Source organism: Narcine bancroftii, chromosome 5 (genome assembly GCF_036971445.1).
Source record: "Narcine bancroftii isolate sNarBan1 chromosome 5, sNarBan1.hap1, whole genome shotgun sequence".
In the NCBI taxonomy this organism is placed as follows: Eukaryota; Metazoa; Chordata; class Chondrichthyes; order Torpediniformes; family Narcinidae; genus Narcine; species Narcine bancroftii.
This window is the reverse complement of record NC_091473.1, coordinates 171,699,087-171,719,798: the sequence shown is the minus strand read 5'-3', so window position 1 is coordinate 171,719,798 and position 20,712 is coordinate 171,699,087. Positions and strand designations below refer to the sequence as shown.

The following is a 20,712-nucleotide window of genomic DNA, read 5'->3' as shown; positions in this document are numbered from 1 at the left end:
GCAGACGTGGTGTAAAGAAGACATGGATCGCCTTCGGGTGGAGATTCTGCATAGATGCAATGAATTTTAGGCCAGCAACAATTTCAGTCAAGTTGAGGTGAGGGAGGGTCAAGGTGCACTTGCCAATGGCTGGAAGAGGTGCTGTGAATCTTGGAGAACACCACTTCTCTCTCCCCCACTCTAAGTGAAAACAATTACAAAATTGTTCACTTAACTTTTGTGAAGCCTCCACATGCTCATCAAAAGGCAGCCAGACAAGGAAGATTCATTAAAAAGAAAGAGCTCAAGGACCTTCTACTTACTGCTTCATATCCAAAGTTTGTCCACGGGTAGGAATGAAAAACTTTTTTTTTTTTTGCCACATTTTTGCCACCAGATGACCTCACCATAATACCAAAGACTATTTGGTATTATTTGGAAAGATGCAACTCTTGTTACCTGTTTCTTAGTCCATGACCTGAAAGCCCCATTCAAAGCTTTTGCTCCTTGTACCAGGTAAGAGGGGGGCTGCTTCCCAGATTTGTGCAAACCTACGGCAATTCAAGAAACAAATAATGGCATTAGTTTACAATTAGATAAGCGCACTTAATCAGATATGCCACCACGCTGAGAAAGATGGTTTCCATTTTCACTTTACCTTTGAACGCCTCAAGCAGATATTTGCCGACATACCAACAGACAACTTCAAAGTTTGAAAATTTAACAAGACTGCCAATTTTCAGTCTCTTTTCCACTTCATAGGCTCTGTAATGAAATCAAATTAGCGAGTCACAAGAATAACCAGCTCAAATTGTATAATCAATATTCCTCTAATTAAGCTTTTTAATCAAATTGAATAGTTTTAAAATTCATATGGTTCTGCAGTATATCCTGTTCCACAATTGGCTGTTTATTATTGAAGGATTTCCATCATGTCTGATTTCAAAAACCATTTATTTTCAGAGGTCAATAAATTTCCTGAGGCATGCTTACATTAACTGATGAAAACGAGCTTCTCCATAAACAAAATACAGTTAAACCCCTGGTATCTGGCACCTCGGGGATTAGTAGATGCTATAGAAGTGAATTTTCTGGTTGCATGATCGGCATCAATTTTAAACTTCCATATTTTTTACCTATTTATTTTCCGTGATTCCTTTGCCGGTTGCTTGAGGCTGCCGGTTGCTTTAATTCCAGATAACAGAGGTTTTACTGTATGAACTGTGTTCAAAGAGATCCCCAGTAAATTTGCTCTGGAGTTCACTCAGTTAATGCATTTCTAGAAGCCGTTTGTGTTGAGACTTCACATTAAAATAAGCATTTTGAACTTTAAATATCGTGCTTACAACTTAGAATGAGCTATGAAGATTGTTAAAAAAAACAAGCAATGGTGTCACATGGAAGGGATCTCAAACCTTATGTGAAGTGGTAAAGCTGAGTAATTGGGTAGGATACATGCATAAGCTTGTCACATAATTGTGCCCCTTGATATATTATTTACAGTTAAGTATCAAAACATGTCAACTGAGGAGATAAAGATGTTGAAAATGATTAGTCCTATTTTCACAGGCTAAATACACATCTTAACCTCAGTTGTACATTAGGTTCATCAAAATTTGGTTTCAGTGGAGTCCTTGGGACAAGTTTTTAGGAATGGAGGTTTTTCCTATGGACTGCATTAGCAGGTTAAAATTGGAGATTTAAAACTGAAAATACATTGGACTAACACAGATGGGGGAATGTCACAGTAGAATAAAAGTTTACATTACAGTTTCCATTTTCAATATGACAATAATCATTGTCGGGAAATATATTTAAATTTTTTCACAATGGTTCACCCTCTTGTACCGTTTTCTCCTACTGAGTTAGACAATGTATTTCTTTATTCTGGGGTGTGGCGATCGGCCACCATGAGTGGAAGGAACACCTAAAGCTGAGTCGAGTAGAGTTTAAAACCAACTGATTTACTGATTCAAACTCGCGCGCTTACAAGGTCTATGCTGGTCCCAGCGCTCGTGTGGGGTGGAACTGATATCCACTTCCTGTCCATTGTTTTGCCCCATACTGAGAGCTCCCGAGTATGTCGCTGACCTGCTGACTCAACCTCGACTGCTGGCACCGGTTTGCCCACCCCCAGAACCGGCGAGAAGAGGCACTGAAACCATACTCCGTACACTGTCTGCTTTACGTGGCCGCCCTCGCCTCTTAACTAGTGGGACCATGACTGGGTGCTCAATGTCCAGGTGTGCTGACTTGAGACAGTCTATGTATGGTAAATGTCTCCTCCTGGCCATATACATCCAAAACACGTTGCCCATTATGACATACCACTTTGGAGGGTCCTTCGTACTGCCGCTGCAGGGGTGATCTATGTGCTCCTTGGCGGACGAACATGTACTCACTTTGCTGCGGGTCTCTGGGTACAAGGAGGACCTTGCCCCGTGGCGGGATGTCGGCAACAAGAGGCAGGGTTCTGAGTCTCTCCCAAAGTCTGGTCAGCCCCTCTGCTGGAATATCCTTTTGGCCATGGGGTGCAGGCACAAATTTGCCAGGTACTGTGAGTGGTGCATCGTAAACTAGTTTGGCAGATGACCCTGCCAGGTCTTTCTTGGGAGCTGTACGGATGCCCAGTAGCACCCAGGGGAGTTCATCTACCCAGCTGGACCCTTAGAGGCATGCCATCAGGACTGACTCCAAGTGCCTGTGGAAATGTTCCACCAGGCCATTCGAATGAAGGTGGTACACAGTCATTTGGGGGAGCTGGGGTCCTTGCTGCCACTGACCACAGATCCGAGGTGAACTGTGCCCTTCTGTCTGAGGTGATGTGGGTGGGGAGCCTGAACCTTGCCACCCAGTTTGTGATCAACGTCCTCTTGCACGTCTCTGCCATAGTGTCGGTGATTCGGATGGCTTCCGGCCACCTCGCAAACCTGCACACCATTGTAAATAGGTACCTTGCTCCTCTCAAGACGGGTGGTGGGCTGACGATGTCCATGTGCACATGCTCGAACCTCTTGTGTGTTGGCTGGAAAGGTTGCAGCGGTGCCTATACGTGACTCTGGACCTTGGAGGTCTGGCAGTGTGCGCACATCCTGGCCCAGTGGTCGACCTGCTTGTGTAGGCCATGCCACCTGAAGCGATCGGCAACGTACTGGATGGTCGCCCGGGTGGCTAACCTGTGAAAAGTGTCCAAGATGTGGCGCATCCAAGCGACCAGTACGAAGGGCAGAGGTTACCCAGTGGAAGTGTCGCACAGGAGTTTGATAGCTCTGGGCCCAATTGGTACGTCCTTGAGGATGAGACCGTTGACAGTGTATGTACTCAACTTCCGGAACCAAGTGAGCACTGACTGGATGGTTGTCCAGGACAGCGTGTCAGCCATCCCATTGCTCTTCCCCGTGATATGCTTGATCGTGGTGGTGAATTCAGATATGAACGGCAGGTGTCGCTGCTGGCGGGCTGACCAAGGGTCGGACACCTTGGTGAACGTGAAGGTGAGGGGCTTATGATTGGTGAAGATCGTGAACTCCCTCCCTTACAGGAAATACTGAAGTGTCCAATGGCCAGATATAGGCCCAACAGCTCTCTGTTGAACACATCGTACTTGATCTTTGGGGGCTGCAGGTGTCGTCTGAAGAAGGTGAGCGGCTTCCATTGGCCTTCGATTAACTATTCAAGTATGCCCCTGACTGCTGCTTCAGAGGTGTCTACGGTGAGGGCCATAGGGATGTCCACTGGGGGGTGGACCAGGAGTGTGGTGTTTGCGAGAATGTCCTTGGACTGGTCAAAAGCTGGCATCGCTTCTTCTGTCCAAGCTACCTCTTTGGTTTTTGTTAGACATCAGACTGAACAGGGGGTCCATGATCCAGGCCACTGAGGGGATGAAATGGTGGTAAAAATTAACCATCCCGACAAATTCTTGCAGGCCCTTAACTATGTTGGGCCTGGTGAATTTGTGAATGGCCTCCACTTTCCCTGTAACAACTCCGTGATGGTCGATCCGGTGCCCCAAGAAGTAAATGGTGGGTAAGGCCAAACTGGCACTTGGTGAGGTTGACCACCAGGCTGTAGTCATTGAAACGGCGGCAAAGTAGGTGGAGGTGTGCTAGATGTTCCTGGCATGAGTGGTTGGCTGTCAGGATGTCATCCAAGTAGATGAACAGAACGTCCAAGTCCTGCCCTACTGCGTCCATGAGTTGTTGAGAGGTGGTACTTGAGACGGAACAGCGTTCTAAGGAATTTGAAAAGGCTGAACAGAGCTGTCTTTGGGATATCATCTGGGTGGACAGGGACGATGATATCTTCACATCAGTCTATCTTTGAAAAGATGCATGCCCCATGCAGGATATTGGGGATATCTTCTGTGAACTTGGAGTGGAGAGGCCCATGGGCTGTATGAACGCCATACAATACCCATCTCCTTCATCTTGTTAAACTCCTCGCTCGCTAATTGGAGCTTATCTGGTGGTGGCCTTGGTGCTCGGGCTTGCAGGGGATGTCCCTGAGTGGAAATGTGGTGGATCACGCCATGTTTGGGGGCTGCAGAGTGATGATGGTTGGAACTCCGACAATACCCTGGCGAATTTGTTGTATGATCACGTGATTGAGTGTAATCTTGCCTCGCCGGCGGAAATGGTTTGAAATGTCTTTGCGTTGACTAGCCATTGTGCCTTCAGGTCCACCAGCAAACAGCATGCGCGGAGGAAGTCTGCACCCAACAATGGTTGTGACACCGCAGCCAGCATGAACGTCCATGTAAATCGGCTGGAAACGAATTGTGAGGGGGTAGTGCATGTGCCATAGGCGCCGATAGTGCTGCCATTTGCTGCCGTGAGTTCCAGTCCAGTCCTTCTGGTCCTGGTATCTTGGCTCAAGGGGGGAAAGACGCTGATTTCTTCTCCCGTGTCTACTAGGAACCTGTGTCCAAAGTGTCTGTCCCAGACATACAGGAGGTTGCCCACTGGCCAGCTGCCATAGCCATCAGCTACGGCTGGCCCCGTCGTTTCCCTGGAACAAGCATGGCGGTTGGCACCTGCAGGCCCCAGATCCCCACCTCTGATGGTAGAAGCACCAAGACTTGGAGCTGTTGTCGTCTCTTGGTGTGGGCATGCTGACTTTGCTGCTGGGGCACAGTGTGGCTGGGCCTTCAATCATGACGTAGCATGTGTTCCAATACTTGTTCTGCTAATTTTTTTGCGTTCCACAGAACATGCGCGGCCACCTTCCGCATGTCGGAGAAGGTAGGAGGCGGACGTCCTCTGGCATCTGCTACAAAAAGATTTGTTCGAAGAGTAGACACGGCTTATGGCCATCTGCCAGCACCAGGTCACTCAATAGGGCCGAGAGTGTATGGTCACCTAGGCCGTCCATACGCAGTAACCGCATGACGTGTGAGGCCAACAAGGCTTCGAGTGCCTCATACCTGCCGGCCTCCGGGGGCTGCTGCAGAAAGTCCATTATTTGGCCTGCCGTCTCTTGGTCAAGCGCCGCTACCACGTAGTACTACCTGCTCTCATCGGAGAGCATGTTCCTGACCCGGAACCAGGCCTCTGTTTGTTGAAACCAGACGAGGGGTTGTGAACGGTCCAGAAAGTTGGCAGTTTAAGCAAAATTGCATTTCGAAAAGTCAAGTCGCTTTCACTGTCCATGTTGCTGGAGTCGCTTGTGTCGGGTCCAAATGCCGTTGGACCATCGGGGTCACCAATGTGGCAATTGGATGTGGAAGAAACACGCTGAGTCAAGGAGACTTTAAAACCAACTGATTTATTGATTCAAACTCACGCTTAACAGCTCCACGCTGGTCCCAGCGGTCTGAGCACTCATGTAGGGCGGAAGCGACGTCAACTTCCACCCCGCACTGAGAGCTCCTGAGTATGTCACTGACTGTGGTCTCCAACGCGACTGCTGGTGTCAGTTCACCTGCTGCGCGGGTGAGCCGCCACAGGGTCACTGATAACTGAGGAAAATTTAATTGTATGATCCTTCAGTGGGAAGCATGCTTGATGTGAGATGCCAGGCGAAACAGGAGGCCCGTGCCAAGCAAGCGAGGGAAGATATTACGGCCATTTGAGACCACAAAGAATACAACTGAAGGAAAACAATTTTGAAAGGAAGATGAATTATTGAATGTGGAATAATATAGGGCATTGGCATGTAAAGGGAATAAAGTCTGTAAGAATTGGGAAGGACAGAGCAGAGGGCAACGTCGCTGGGTGTACTTTTAAAATGAGTAGATGGGTGATGGGAGCAGTTTTGACAGTGTTCTCTGCTTCCACTATAATATGAAGCTTTCACAGCATAGCTCTGACTCAAGCTTTGCCAGTTATCAAATGCATCAGGATCATGAAGTAGCTTTTAAATTTTTCTGTTTAAATCGATATTAAAAATTTCAATTCAGAATAAAAGTTCTAAGATATTAAAACAAAAACACAGATAGATAAAGGCAAATAATTTAAATTAAAATGTTTATTTTAGAGAGGAACTTGCTTTAACTCTACAGTTGAAACAACTCACCAAAATCAAGTCCCAGAGCCTGTCACATCTGATCTGTCACATGACCTGGGAGCCACCTCGGTCATTAAAATTCTCAGGAAACTCAGCAAGTTATAGTCCACTGTTGAATGTGGAGTCCAGCCACAGAACTAATTGACAAATTCAACATTCCAAACCCATCAGTGAGTTCAATACTTCGACGTTTGATAAGGCATGTAAGGAAGCCCAAGACTTGCCTCCATATAAGCAGATCAACAGCTTTCCTCAGCCCCATCGACATTCAACAGCAAGATATCAATCCTGATTAATTAAGTGTTGAACACGTGGATATGTCCCCTCAAAGTTCCCCATTTCTGGTTAAATTTGTGCCTTGTCCACTCTCCAGCCAGATTCCTTCATCCTTCTCTTCCCTTGCTGTCCAAAAATCCACATTGCCATTCTTGAATATACACAGTTTCCTTACATTAGAATCTTTTGGTTTCTTTTGTCTTTGAACACAGTCGCATTTGAATATACCCTGTTATCATTTTCTTCCCCAGAATGCAATAGCCTGCCCGAGCAAGGTTTAGAACACGGTTATATTGAAGAATATCATACCTCAATTGCATTTCAATGTTTAGGCTGTGCAAAAAGTGACCTCCAAAAGCCAAGCAATCCACTGGAGTTAGTGTTGCGTAAATCCAACCTAAATAACAAAATAACGGAAATCTGTTACCATCTCCCTGGAAGCACAAATTTGTAAGTTTTGTGTTGCTCTAGGCATCAAGACTATTGTAACTCTGTACAATCCTGTTTTTTTTCCCACATACCGGTAATTGAAAACCTGGCCCTCTTTGCAAAGGGGCTAAACAACTTGCCAAATCTAAGTTATCTGCAACTGTCGGATAAACAGGACAGACATCAACTTTTAGGTCCTAACATACAGGGGAACAGAAAAGTGCCTTTGGTCACAAGTACTAAATATGTGCAAGAGCACCAGCCATCAGTAAAATTCACATCATCATAGAGTTAAACCCCCTGGCATCCAGCACCTACGGTGATCGGTAGATGCCAGATCAGAGATTTCCATTTGCTTGAGACTCACTTTTACAATGCTGAAGTAATACATCTGTAAGAATAAACAGTTTAAAAGACAAAAGACAATGCAAAATGTCGAGTAATTTGGAAAAAAAAATCAGTATTGTAGTCCTTAATTAAGTAAAGTTCACTTTAATCAGGTAATTCGCTGTAACAGTATTGTGCTAACTGCTACGCTAATCATTCCGCCATCATAATTGACCCTCTCCCCCCCCCCCCCAAGTTTACAGATCAAGCCTTATGAATATACTTAATAATATACTAATAAAGACTTTTACTAGGCAAGGATAAGGAGTCACTTTAAGGGAGTCACCCTACTGACAAGCAGAATCAACCAACTCTTCATCGCGGGCGACACCATTTTATTCAAACACAACTTTATTTCACCAGTGTTACTTCAAAGAACATTTACCTTTACAATTTTAAACTTTTATTTAAATGTTAATTTCATCTTAGTTGTTTTAATTTATTTTAATTCATTTACTTTCCTTGATTTGTTTTGCCAGTAGCTTGAATTCCAGATAACAGGGGTTTACTGTTTTTCATTCTCCTGAACATAATTAGCACTGAAATCAAATTTCCCTTGCAGTAGTTTAGTAAATACAACAGATGTTTACAGCTAATTTTAAATTTCAATTTAAAAAATGAGATGGTGAACTCCTGTTCTTTCCCTGCTGTCCTCTCCCTCCTATTAGAAACACAGCATTTAACTTTTGAAATACACATTTTTATTCAAGCATATCACTAATTTTTAAAATCACACAAACATTTATCTGTTAAAAACCTTCTTGTAGTTTATAAATATTTCACTGCAGCTAAACTGGCAACATATATTTTTAGTTGCAATGAAAAGATCAGTATTTATCCAAATTGTTCTAATTATTTCAATTAGTCTAATCTATGTCATACCCAAATTCATTTCCAAATGTTATCATTAGTTATCCACTTATCATATAACAGCACTGCACTATTCAGATCAGTTAAGCATTAATGTTCTTTCAATGGTTACACTTGATGGAAAGATTTTTTTTTGCATTTCAGATTTATTGTCAGAGTATATACATGACATCACATACAACCCTGAGATTCCTTTTACCTGCGGGTGAGAAGAATTGCCACTTATTGGTGGTGCAAAAAAAGCACTGTGCAATACAGAGAGAATAAAAAGAAAATGCACAAGTAAGAGTCCTTAAATGAGTCCTTTATATAGCAAAGATAAAAATGCATAACCAATATTTCGGGCTTGAGCCCTTCTTCAAGGTATTATATCATCCTATATAAAGGCCACTGCATGACCTGCTCAGTTTCTCCAGCATTGTGGTTTTACTTCAACCACGGTGTCTACAGATTTTCATGTTTTACTTCCTGATGGTGGAGGGGTAGCAGGTGTCTTTGAACCTGGTGGTGTGAGTCTTGTGGCACCTCTACCTCTTTCCTGATGGAAAGAGGTAGTGTGTGCTGGATCGTGTGGATCCTTGATGATTGCTTCTACTCTCCGACGGCAGTGTTCTCCATAGATGTTTTCAATGTTGGGGTGGGGTTTGCCTGTGGTGTCCTGGACTGTGTCCATTAACTCTGGAGGGCTTTCCGGTCAGGAGTATTGGTAACCCCATACCATACGGTGATGTAGCCAGTCGGCACACTTTCCTTTACTCATCTGGAGAAATTTTCCAGGATTTCTGGTGTCATAAATCTCCACAAACTCCTGAGGAAGTAAAGGCACTGACGTGCTTGCTTCATGATTCCAGTAGTGTGTTGGGTCAGGAAAGATCCTCCAAGATAGTGACTCCCAAGAACCCTCTCCATCTCTGATTCCCCCCAATGATCACTGGATTGAATACCTCTGGTTTTCTCCTTCCTGAAGTCAACAATCAGCTCCTTGACCTTGGTAATATTGTTGTTGGTGCACTATTCGGCCAAGTTTTCAATCTCCCTCCTGTATGCTAACTCACCACCTTTATACAACCGATTACCATGGAATCATTGGTAAATTTGTAGATGGTGTTTTTGTCGTACCGGCCGCACAGTCATAGGTGTAAAGGGAGCAGAGCTGGGGACTAAGAACGCAGCTGCGGTACTGATGGAGATTATGGAGGAGATGCTCTTAGCAATCCTCACTGACTGTGGTCTAGAGGTGAGGAAATCCATGTTCCAATTACACAGTGGGGTGTTGAGTCCCAGGTCTTGGAGTTTGCTGATCAGTTTTGATAGAATCACGTCAACACATTTACTAAAAATAAAAATGTGCAAAAGCATAAATAACTAATAGCATCAGAACTCTTACATAAGAAGCAACTGTGATAAACGTGACACACAATCATAATTATCAAGTGCCTGTTTAAAAATGTACATTTTAGAAATGAAATTTGTGCAGTGAAACACTATACCTGAAGGGATGAACAGGCTCTGCCCTTGTTTCAGGATACATTTGTAGCACTTGTCAACTTGATCAGCAAAAAACATTTCACTCTGATTGGATGATGAACTCCACCTTTCATATAAAGCAAGGTTTGCAGAAGTTGACTTAATCAGGTAAAAAATTTTCTCTCCCTGGAAGAGATGATATGTCAGTTATTGCTGCAAATATTCATCATTTAAAATAAACTAACACGTACAAACAGAGTGAAATATTTGAATTAAATAATTCAATTAATAAATTAAACCAATAACTAAATAAAAAAAGCAAATATTTATCACCCCAATGGTTTTCCAAACATTGCCTTCTCAGAATTACCGAAATAGACTGAAGCTCTCAGTTTAGATTGGAGCAGAAGATTTTTTTAACTAAAACTGATCATTTTAGCATAAATCACTTCCAAACAAAACATGCGTCTTTGAGTAGTTGGGGAAAATATTTCCTTGTCTATTTATTCTGTTCCTCTAATTCAGCCATTCTCAACAGGCGCCATATGGACTGAAATCCTTAATAAGGGGGTCCGAGGTGTACGGGGGAGGATGGAAATTGAATAGATTAACCATCTTTTGGGGGGGAGAAGGGAAGAACTTTGCTGCTGGGCTTTCCTGTATAGTTGCCAAGCAACGCAAGATTTTTTTTAAGGTTGGAGGCATTTGAAGAGTTGAATGACCTAGATAAATGTGGAAAATTATCAATGTTTTCAGAGCATTCCTTGCTTCATCGTGATTGTGCTTGACTGATGTGGGACCGACTTTGGCTGCAAATAGACTTCCACGTAGTTTTCCTCTTTTGATTTATTGCCTTTATTTCCAGGAAATAAGTGTACAGGCCAAATATTTGCTCCATATTTCTCACGCCCAAATATTTGCTCCATATTTCTCACACCCAAAATCACCCTCAATTTGCTTCAAGTTTTCGTGACAGATAGTGAATTAATGTCTCCTTCTGTGAGCTTTTATTGAAGAAAGTACGTATTGTTCATTATTTTCCATAAATTTTAAGCTGATTTTTAAGCTAACCCTTGAAAATGTATTTTCTGTTTGTAATAGCTAATTTTTGTTACTTTCAGATAAATTTTACCCATGAGTTCCTCTGCAAGAAAGGAGTGTAGCAGTATTTGGTGGAATAATTACTGTATGGTTTCATTAAATCTCTGCAAAACACTTCTCTGCCCATGTGCTTGATTTGTTAGAATACATTTTCAAATGAAAGCATGCTGAAATAACATTTAGAGACCAAACATAAAGAAAGATAAACTCTTCAATTACTTCAAAACCCTTTGAGATAATTTTGACAGAAGACCAACGCTCAGATAACTACTGAAACATCACAGAAATTAGAAAAGGGTCTTCTTGCGTCATAAAGATGTGAACTTATTACCCAAAATGGAAATGCTCATAATGTCACAAATGTCGTGTGGATTGTGAAGGGTCATGTGACCTCTTTGTCTGGAACCTCATCAGAAGTGACTTCACCTGCCAATCAAGGGTTAGATCTGCCCACCTGTGAGGCTAATGTGCGATTGGTCCAAAGTGGTCACGTGTTCGGGCCATGCATTGAAAAATCATATGTAGAGCCTGCTTATCCTCTTTTGCTCCTGCCTCGAGACCATATCACTGAAGTCTAGGCTGCTGGCCACGGGCGGGCAGCGGAGGGCCGACTGCAGTGGGCCCATCCCAGATCCCGAATGGTAGTTGATGATGGAAACCATGTTCAATTGATATACCTGCTCATTTACTGTTCATTAGTGCACTGAACCTGTGGCTGGATGGGCATTGTGTGTTTAACCCTTGAACAGGTACACAATCCTTTATCCGGAACCCTTGGGGGGTAGTGTGTTCCGAATTTTGGATTTTTCCAGATTTCAGAAAAGCCAGCTGCCCCAGATTTAAGCCCAGCACCTTCCAGTCATGCTGCCGTCTCCCCCCATCGCCCGCCCAAGTCGCGCTGCCACCCCCTTCGCCCGCCCGAGTCACGCTGCCGTCTCCCCCTCCTTGCCTTCCCAAGTCGCACTGCCGTCTGCACCCCTCGCCTGCTCGAGTCACTCTCCCCTCACCTGCTCAAGTTGATCTGCCGTCTCTTCCCCCCCTCCCCTTGCCGGTTTTTGGAGGTTTCCGGATTTTAGATGTCCGGATTGTGTACCTGTATTCTCAATCGGGAGTTGAGAATGTTTTAGCAGTGATTTATTTATGTATTATTCCAGTTTAGTCTCTGAATGTGTGTGCTTTTGTGAGTTTCCCTGTGTGTGGGTAAAGACCACTGTTTGTTGATAATATGTGTCCAGCCTTGATTCTCTGAACCCATTGAACCTACTCTTGAAAACAACAGTCACTGAGTCATTTATTTGGCCTTCAGTGTCCATAATGATATCTGACGTCATGAACTTCAATGCCAAGAAACTATTCAGGCAATTCCTTTGAGTAATTCCACTGTTTCTAGAATTGATGAGATGGCAAGGGACAGTGAAAGACAATTAGTCATTTCATTACAATCCTCAAAATTGTCTTTCCAATTAGACAAATCTACTCTGCAAGACAATGAACCTCTTCTAATGCCAGATTCTGGAATGGGAATGAGCTGATGGAAAAGATGTTGCTTGACAGAGGATTAAAGCATATACGAAGGGACTATTTTCGAAGAAGTTAAGAATTACATCAACAAGAACAGTATTCCATTTGAGAACATAGTTGTCTGTGCATCTGATGCTGCTATTAAAATGAATGGATGATTCAGAGGAGAACATTTAAATGCTTCATGCTCAATTGTCATTAAGACTGTAAATTTTATAAAATCACTTAAAGACCATCTGTTCCCATAGCTGTGTGAAGAAAATGACAAACATTTCCAAGTTCTTCTGCTGCATACCGAAGTGAGGTGGCTGTCCAAAGGAAATGATCTTCGTCTGGGACAATTGTTTCCTTTCTTTCTCAAAACAAGCATAGAGAAAAACTCACTGATCCAAAGGTGGACATATTCTACCTGGAAGATATCATAACCAAACTTTGTTTTTGAACAGTACCTAGCAGGGTAAGCACAATACCCTCATTGATGGTAAGGAAGACATTGTTTGTTTCTTTAAAAAGCTCAAAGTCTGTAGAAGCAATATCAGACATCGGGAACTTTCACAAATTCCAAATCTGAACACGAATGCAGAGGCACTGAAGACATAACTATTTATGTGGAACATCTAAAGCAAATACAGACAGATCTGCAGGAAAGATTTCTTTTCTTTGGCTTGGCTTCGCGGACGAAGATTTATGGAGGGGTATATCCACGTCTGCTGCAGGCTCGTTGGTGACTGACAAGTCCAATGCGGGACAGGCAGGCGCGGTTGCAAGGGAAAATTGGTTGGTTGGGGTTGGGTTTTTCCTCCTTTGTCTTTTGTCAGTGAGATGGGCTCTGCGGTCTTCTTCAAAGGAGGTTGCTGCCCGCCGAACTGTGAGGCGCCAAGATGCACGGTTGGAGGCGAGATCAGCCCACTGGCGGTGGTCAATGTGGCAGGTACCAAGAGATTTCTTTAAGCAGTCCTTGTACCTCTTCTTTGGTGCACCTCTGTCTCGGTGGCCAGTGGAGAGCTCGCCATATAACACGATCTTGGGAAGGCGATGGTCCTCCATTCTGGAGACGTGACCTACCCAGCGTAGTTGGATCTTCAGCAGCGTGGATTCGATGCTTGCAGACTCTGCCAGCTCGAGTACTTCGATGTTGGTGATGAAGTCACTCCAATGAATGTTGAGGATGGAGCGGAGACAGCGCTGATGGAAGCGTTCTAGGAGCCGTAGATGATGCCGGTAGAGGACCCATGATTCGGAGCCGAACAGGAGCGTGGGTATGACAACAGCTCTGTACACACTGATCTTTGTGTGTTTCTTCAGGTGGTTGTTTTTCCAGACTCTTTTGTGTAGTCTTCCAAAGGCGCTATTTGCCTTGGCAAGTCTGTTGTCTATCTCGTTGTCAATCCTTGCATCAGATGAAATGGTGCAGCCAAGGTAGGTAAACTGGTTGACCGTTTTGAGTTCTGTGTGCCCGATGGAGATGTGAGGGGGGCTGGTAGTCATGGTGGGGAACTGGCTGATGGAGGACCTCAGTTTTCTTCAGGCTGACTTCCAGGCCAAACATTTTGGCAGTTTTCGCAAAACAGGACGTCGTGCACTGGAGAGCTGGCTCTGAATGGGCAACTAAAGCGGCATCGTCTGCAAAGAGTAGTTCACGGACAAGGACCTCGCAGGAAAGATTTAATGACCTGTTAAACCTCAATAACCCATATTAGATCCTTTTGGGGAAGAACCCCTCGACGTTGACACAGAAATTCAAGAGAGGTTGATGATCTTCAGTGTGACATAATTCAATCCATTTAAATTTTTTTTAAAGATTTTTGGCTTAAGAGTGATCTGCTGAATAGAATTCCAAAACTATTGGAAAAGCCCAAACTATTTTTCATTGCCTATCCATTATCATACTTAGTTGAATGTCGATTCAGCAAAATCCAGGAACAGACTTGATATCACAACAAGAGGTGATCTTCGACTATCAATATCCAACATGGACTTGCCATCAAAAAAACTTGCGCAGGAATATCACACTCAAGGATCTCACTAAAATTTTAATTTAGTAAGAATCATTTTTTAAAAGTTCTTTTTATTAAGCTTCACATCCTCGAGTTTACGTCCAAGATTCTCTAATTGTGTAATTCAATAAGAATTATATTTTTTTAATGCACTCAGTAGGAGAGAATTACGGAAAAAACCAACTGAACTTGACTGTTTCACAGCAAAGGGGGCCCATAAACTTTAAACAGAGTCCTGAAGGGGCCATCGCCAAAAAAAGGTTGAGAATGGCTGCTCTAATGTCATGGATCACATGGAGAAGTTTATCATAAAGCTTTTCTACTGTACAACTTACAAGCTAATAATATAAACATCAGCTAATTTCGTGTTAAAAAAAATTCAAGGGCAACTTACTCGTAGGAGATGATACCAAACAGAAGATCCCCCTGAGCCTATGTGGAAGTCCGTATAGCTGTCCTTTACACCTATCTGGCAATACTTTGTAACTTTCGGCTTATCAAAAAGTGAATCATCTTGCCAATAATTATCGATCCAGGATAATTTCTTAACAACTTCAGGGGCTTCCACCAAACTAGACATTCTGCAAACAAAAAGAAAATGTAATTCTAGTTTCTGTAAAAAGAAAATATAGGTAAGATAACTAAGAAAACTGACTACTTTGCCATGTCATCTCCCCAATTAGAAAATCTTTTAGTCTACATTTTTGAATTTGACTAAAATGGCAGTATTTGGCTTAACTAAATGTTATTCTTGACATATTGCAATTACATTGCATCTCTTTTCCAGTAGAGCTGAAGGCTGTGTTAAGCATTTCTTCAAAGCAATTATTAAATAAATTATAGTAGATTATCATTGCTCCACCTTTTGGCTCTGAAATTTACTTTAAGGACAACGTTCAATGGGTCAATGTGGTTACACCTTTAACATTACCAGTCGGAAAGGGTTTGTGTCATCTGAAATAATATTTGAGCAGCAATATATCATTGTCCCTTCATAATTTCAGTCAATAATCATGACAGGTTTAAAATATTAGAGCCAATACTATAAAATTATAAAGAAATATTAAAAACATACTTGGTATCTGAAAATTCAAAATTAATCACATTAAGAACTCTCTTCCGGTTTGCACTATAGAAATAGTCAACAAACTCCTTTATGGTCAACTTGCAGGTCTTCTGTTTGGTGACATCTACAGCATCAATAACTCTGTCTGGGCCTGGAAAATAAAGACAGAATACGATTAAGCTGTCAAAGAACTGAAAGCCATAACTTAAGGTGATGTCATTAAAACCTCAACAGAATAGTCTCTCAGGAATTTAAAGTATCAACTGAAGATAGACAAAATATTAAATTATTTCAAAATTTGTTATAAAATTTGCTGGCGGAAATCTTTTGTGAATAATGAAAACGCCAATCAAAATATTGTTTATGCAACGATTTCAACAGTATTCCAAAAGCAGATGTAAATACAGCAGAGGGAACAGCTTTCATCCAACAAAGCTGATAAAGTTCTGAAGGAAGTTTAATTGATCTCTTTGTGTGTAATGTGAAATTATAACATTGGACAGGGACCCAGCCTGATTAGTATATCAGGAGAACATCATAATAGCCAGGCAACCGTTTCGTTTTCCTTTAAAGTAGGTCATACTGATCAGCAGCTTCTCCTATGCCAGCTGTTTCAAGTAGTTCATTTATGCCAGTTAATAACAAATGTAGTATCCAAGAATTAATCCTTGGCCCTCAATTATTAACTTTCTATATTAATGACATAGAGGAGGGAAGTAGCGTGTAAGGTATCCAAGTTAGGATAGGTGGGAGGATTTGATAAGGATATTTAACCTCTGCGACAGGACAGGTTGAGTGAATGGGCAGACACTTCAAAAATGCAACTTAATGCTGGAATCAAAAAGAAGACAGTTTTCAAAATGAAGAGAGCCTGCAAGTGAGTGGGCCTTACAGGGGTCCAGGAAATCTTGTGCAAGAAGCACAAAGTGATGGCAAGTAATTAAGAAGCCAAAAGGCATATTGCTGGGGACTAACATTTTAAAAATACAGTGTTCGTACATTGACACAGGGTATTGGTAAAGTAACATCAACAGAACCATGAAGAGTCTTCGTTTTCATTTGTAAAAAAAAATACTACCACTGGAGGCACGCCAGAAAATATTAACAAGGTCAGTTCCTGGACAACAGTGTTGTCCTAATACAAATAACTTTAAAACAAAATAGTCTATATCCGTTGGAATCTAAAATAATGAAGGGTGATCTTATTTAAATGGATAAAATTTAAAGGGGGCATGACAACATAGAGACTCGAGCGAGGCAACATAGTTCCGAGATAAGGGGGCATTCATAATACATCTTATTTTTTAAAAATTGCAGAATTGCGGGCTACATGGAAACCAGCACAGAGAGGAGCTCATGAAGCTGGGTGACCAACTCCAGGTCCCATTTTCTTGTGTATAATGGGAACCTAGAAACTACATTCCCCAGTACTGGTTCTTTTCAAAGAGTGGACACAATTGTAACAATTTCCGGGTTGAATCACAATATTGTGGAAATTCTGCCAGGCACTTCAATTCATAAATCACCCCTGCACCAACTTGGAACACTGCCTGGGGAGACTGGATCATATTGCCCACTTGTAGAATGCTTTCATAGATCTAGGCACTTGTACAACTACTCAACCTGCAGCAGCACTTTTTAATGAATAAATCTTAGCACAATGGTTGACCTCAACCAATCCAATCCACTTTAATTTTTAAAATTTTACTTGTTCTCTTCAAGCTCTAAACATGACCGGCCTTCCAATAAGCATCTCCTTACCCTGACTTCCAGGCCCAGGCTTTAATCTTACAAGCCTGCCACCAATACACTATTGTTAGCCAATACCCTAATTGCTAGCCATTAATCCTCCTCTCTGGCCAGATTCTGATCTCTGTCCCCCATCCAACCACCAGCCCTTATCTCCAGCCAGCTACAACTTCCGTCAGAAAACCAATCTTTTCTCCGCACCTGCAACCTCAGCTCCAGTTTCATTTCCAGTCTTTCTTGTGAGAAATTTAAATGTATTTTTTCAGTGATGTAACTGATAATTAATCTTACTAATAGAAGATTGCATTTTTCAGGTTAATTCATGTCAATTGGCCAACTCTTGCTCTTATTTCTGATATCCCGTATATACCTGTGTAATAGTCAAAGCCATGTAAAAGTCAACAGCCCCCCCCCCCCCCCCAAACTATTTTTGACCCAAAAGTCTGGTATTTTCCATATATCACATGTAAAAGTTGACCCCACTATTTTTGGCCACGCCCATCCACCCTCCAAGGTTCCTGGACGCCGACACTTGCCTCGTTACCATCCACCCGGCCATCTGAGCTCCCGACACGCCGAACGCAGACTTCTTACCTGGCCCCGGCCACCCATCCTCCTGAAGCCTTGAATGACACAGGTACTTACCAAGGTCTAAAGTTGTCGACCTTCTAAAATTGATCCACAATATTCAACTATTACACGAGTGCATGTGGTGAACTGTTAAATCTAACGGGACACTTCCATCAAGAAAGCAAACAATCATTTTGTTCCCCTGGACCTGTTGGGGGAATTTTGCCTACAACATCTTAATCCTGCAGCAATGGTATAGAGCTCTTCAAAAGTAATGTTTATTAAAGTTCTCCGCCCATCCCACCCGAACGATCCCGCATTCCTATTGTCCACTCATCTACATATGCCACTCATCCATGTCCCGCGAGACATTGCTTGCTGAGGGTTGGCTTCCCTGATCAGCCAACAAAGGTAGGCCTTCCAACACCATGAAGCAGCTGGCTGAATTGTATGTTATTTTTTCTAATGGAATACATTTATTCATTTCTATATACCATTGTTGTATTCTCAAGTTATCTTCTCATTTCCAGGCTGAGAAATAATATTACAATATTTGAACAAATATGGGAGCCATACATGAAACATAATAGAGAAAACCTACCGGGGACATCTACCACCTAAAATGACAGAAGGAGAATGAAAAGAACTGACTCAGTGGAATTTCTTGCTTATTTTTATTGAGTGACAACATTGTTTGACGGGTTTAATGTATCTTAGATTCTGAACTTTAAATGAATGGGAGGGGAGGTAGGGAGGGTGGGATGGGAAGAGGCGGGGGGGGGAGAAAACGACACTGTATATATTGGAAAAGGAAAATGTATTTATCTTGATCAATGTGGTTTATAGTGTGAAAAATAAAAAATTAAAAAAAAAAACAGCTGGCTGAATTAGTACAATATGATTGATCCATGGATTGGACTCCAATCCAACTACTCGCTATAAAAAGAAACTAACATTGAAGGTAACATTTTGTCAATAAGAACACAAAGATTACAAATAGTAGGATTTTACTTTGATTGATGTAATCAGATGTCCCTAATTACTTTACGCTTCTAGTCTGGTATTCCATGATTATGTTTGGCTTTTCACAACAGTTATTTGCATAACGCTGATTTGAAAAGCATAATAAACCTGGTACCTGTATTACAAACAGAGATACCCATTCAATAAAATACCCATTCAAACTAAACCACAATTCATGTCACTTAATACATAAAAGTGCTGAAGAAAGTCATCACCACTCATTATAGCAAAGATACATCATCGTTTCGGGCCTATCAGCAAAAACCAAGCAGGCACCTGCATAAAACAGTTATGGAAGAGGGACAGGGTGGGACACAGGCCCACAGAAAGGAGGACATGGGTGGATATGGGTGGGAGGGTGAAAGAGTAAAAAGCTGACTGAGAAGTGATAGGAGGAGGGGGTAGTTCTCTGAATGGAGAAGGAAAGGGGGTTGGGAGAGGAGGATAGGAGACAAGAGGGTAAGAGAGAGAAACATGGGACAGGCCTCGTGGAAACAGGAGAAGTCAAGGTTAACTCATGTCACTGGGTTTTTTTAAAAACAAGGTTATTGTGCAAAATATTTTCCATAAACAAGTCCCCATTAATGAGCATCTTCTCCAAATATCTGCAATAAGGTACAGTCTAAATTTGGCCAGTGATACATCTTTTATTAAATACTAATAGTTTTCATATTAAGACACATTTCAGAGAAAACATTAATTATATAGAATATACAATTAAGCTAAATATTATAAAATAAATGAAATTGAAATGTATCATGGAAAGAAATTATACAAAAAGTAACTGTTTGTACATTTCTATCTTTCTGTAAAAGTTAACTCTTTATTTATTTACTTACCAACATAATTTTCCAGGTCACTAACAGAAAATGTAAGTGGTGGTAAACTTAACCCCAAACCGTCCTTCTTTGCAACCAAAATAGGCCCTGTAAATCCATTTTCTTCCAGATATCCCAAAGAGAGTTGAGTTCCTGTCAGTCTCTGGATAACTTCCTCTGCACTATTAAAAAAAAATGTACATTTACATCATTGCAATGATATCAACAATTATGACATTTTTATGAATTAGATTACTTCATTTTATCTACATACCATGTGCATGTTTGGTGCTCTATCTTTCTTTCAAACTGCTCATTTTGATAAATGAGGCAAGCTGTATTCGCTGACAAATAAACCATCAAAATTGACCTGTTCATTTCTTTATTCTCTTTTTAAATTTGTATTATAGAAGCACTACCCGAGAATCTGGAAAATCCGGACCAACCCAATCCAATCCCCGAGCAGTCTGAATTTTCGGACTTCTACTGTACTGTGTTCTCAACAAATTATAATGCACAAATAGCATCGTTTCCAATCCAGCTGAAGAATTGTCAGTGCATAAAGATTCAGAATAATGAAAATACCAATGCAATTGAAAAGGAAAAGTGAGGACACAAAGCATCAGTGAGAAGATTGAGAATTTTTAACCATGTAATGATATTCTTCTTTTCTTTGGCTTGGCTTCGCGGATGAAGATTTATGGAGGGGTAATGTCCACGTCAGCTGCAGGCTCGTTTGTGGCTGACAAGTCCGATGCGGGACAAGCAGACACAGTTGCAGCGGTTGCAAGGGAAAATTGGTTGGTTGGGGTTGGGTGTTGGGTTTTTCCTCCTTTGTCTTTTGTCAGTGAGGTGGGCTCTGCGGTCTTCTTCAAAGGAGGTTGCTGCCCGCCAAACTGTGAGGCGCCAAGATGCACGGTTTGAGGCGATATTAGCCCACTGGCAGTGGTCAATG

General features: G+C 42.0%; 1 protein-coding gene across 1 annotated transcript in view; it reads right to left on the bottom strand.

The window, feature by feature from the left end:
• The window catches only part of phf2 (PHD finger protein 2), a 156,040-nt gene that overhangs the window by 57,186 nt on the left and 78,142 nt on the right, over positions 1-20,712 (bottom strand). Inside the window, 7 exon segments of the mRNA XM_069939768.1 lie at positions 439-530; positions 638-744; positions 7,069-7,156; positions 9,936-10,098; positions 14,926-15,112; positions 15,607-15,748; positions 19,779-19,939. Of these exon segments, the coding sequence (XP_069795869.1) occupies positions 439-530; positions 638-744; positions 7,069-7,156; positions 9,936-10,098; positions 14,926-15,112; positions 15,607-15,748; positions 19,779-19,939 (940 nt within the window).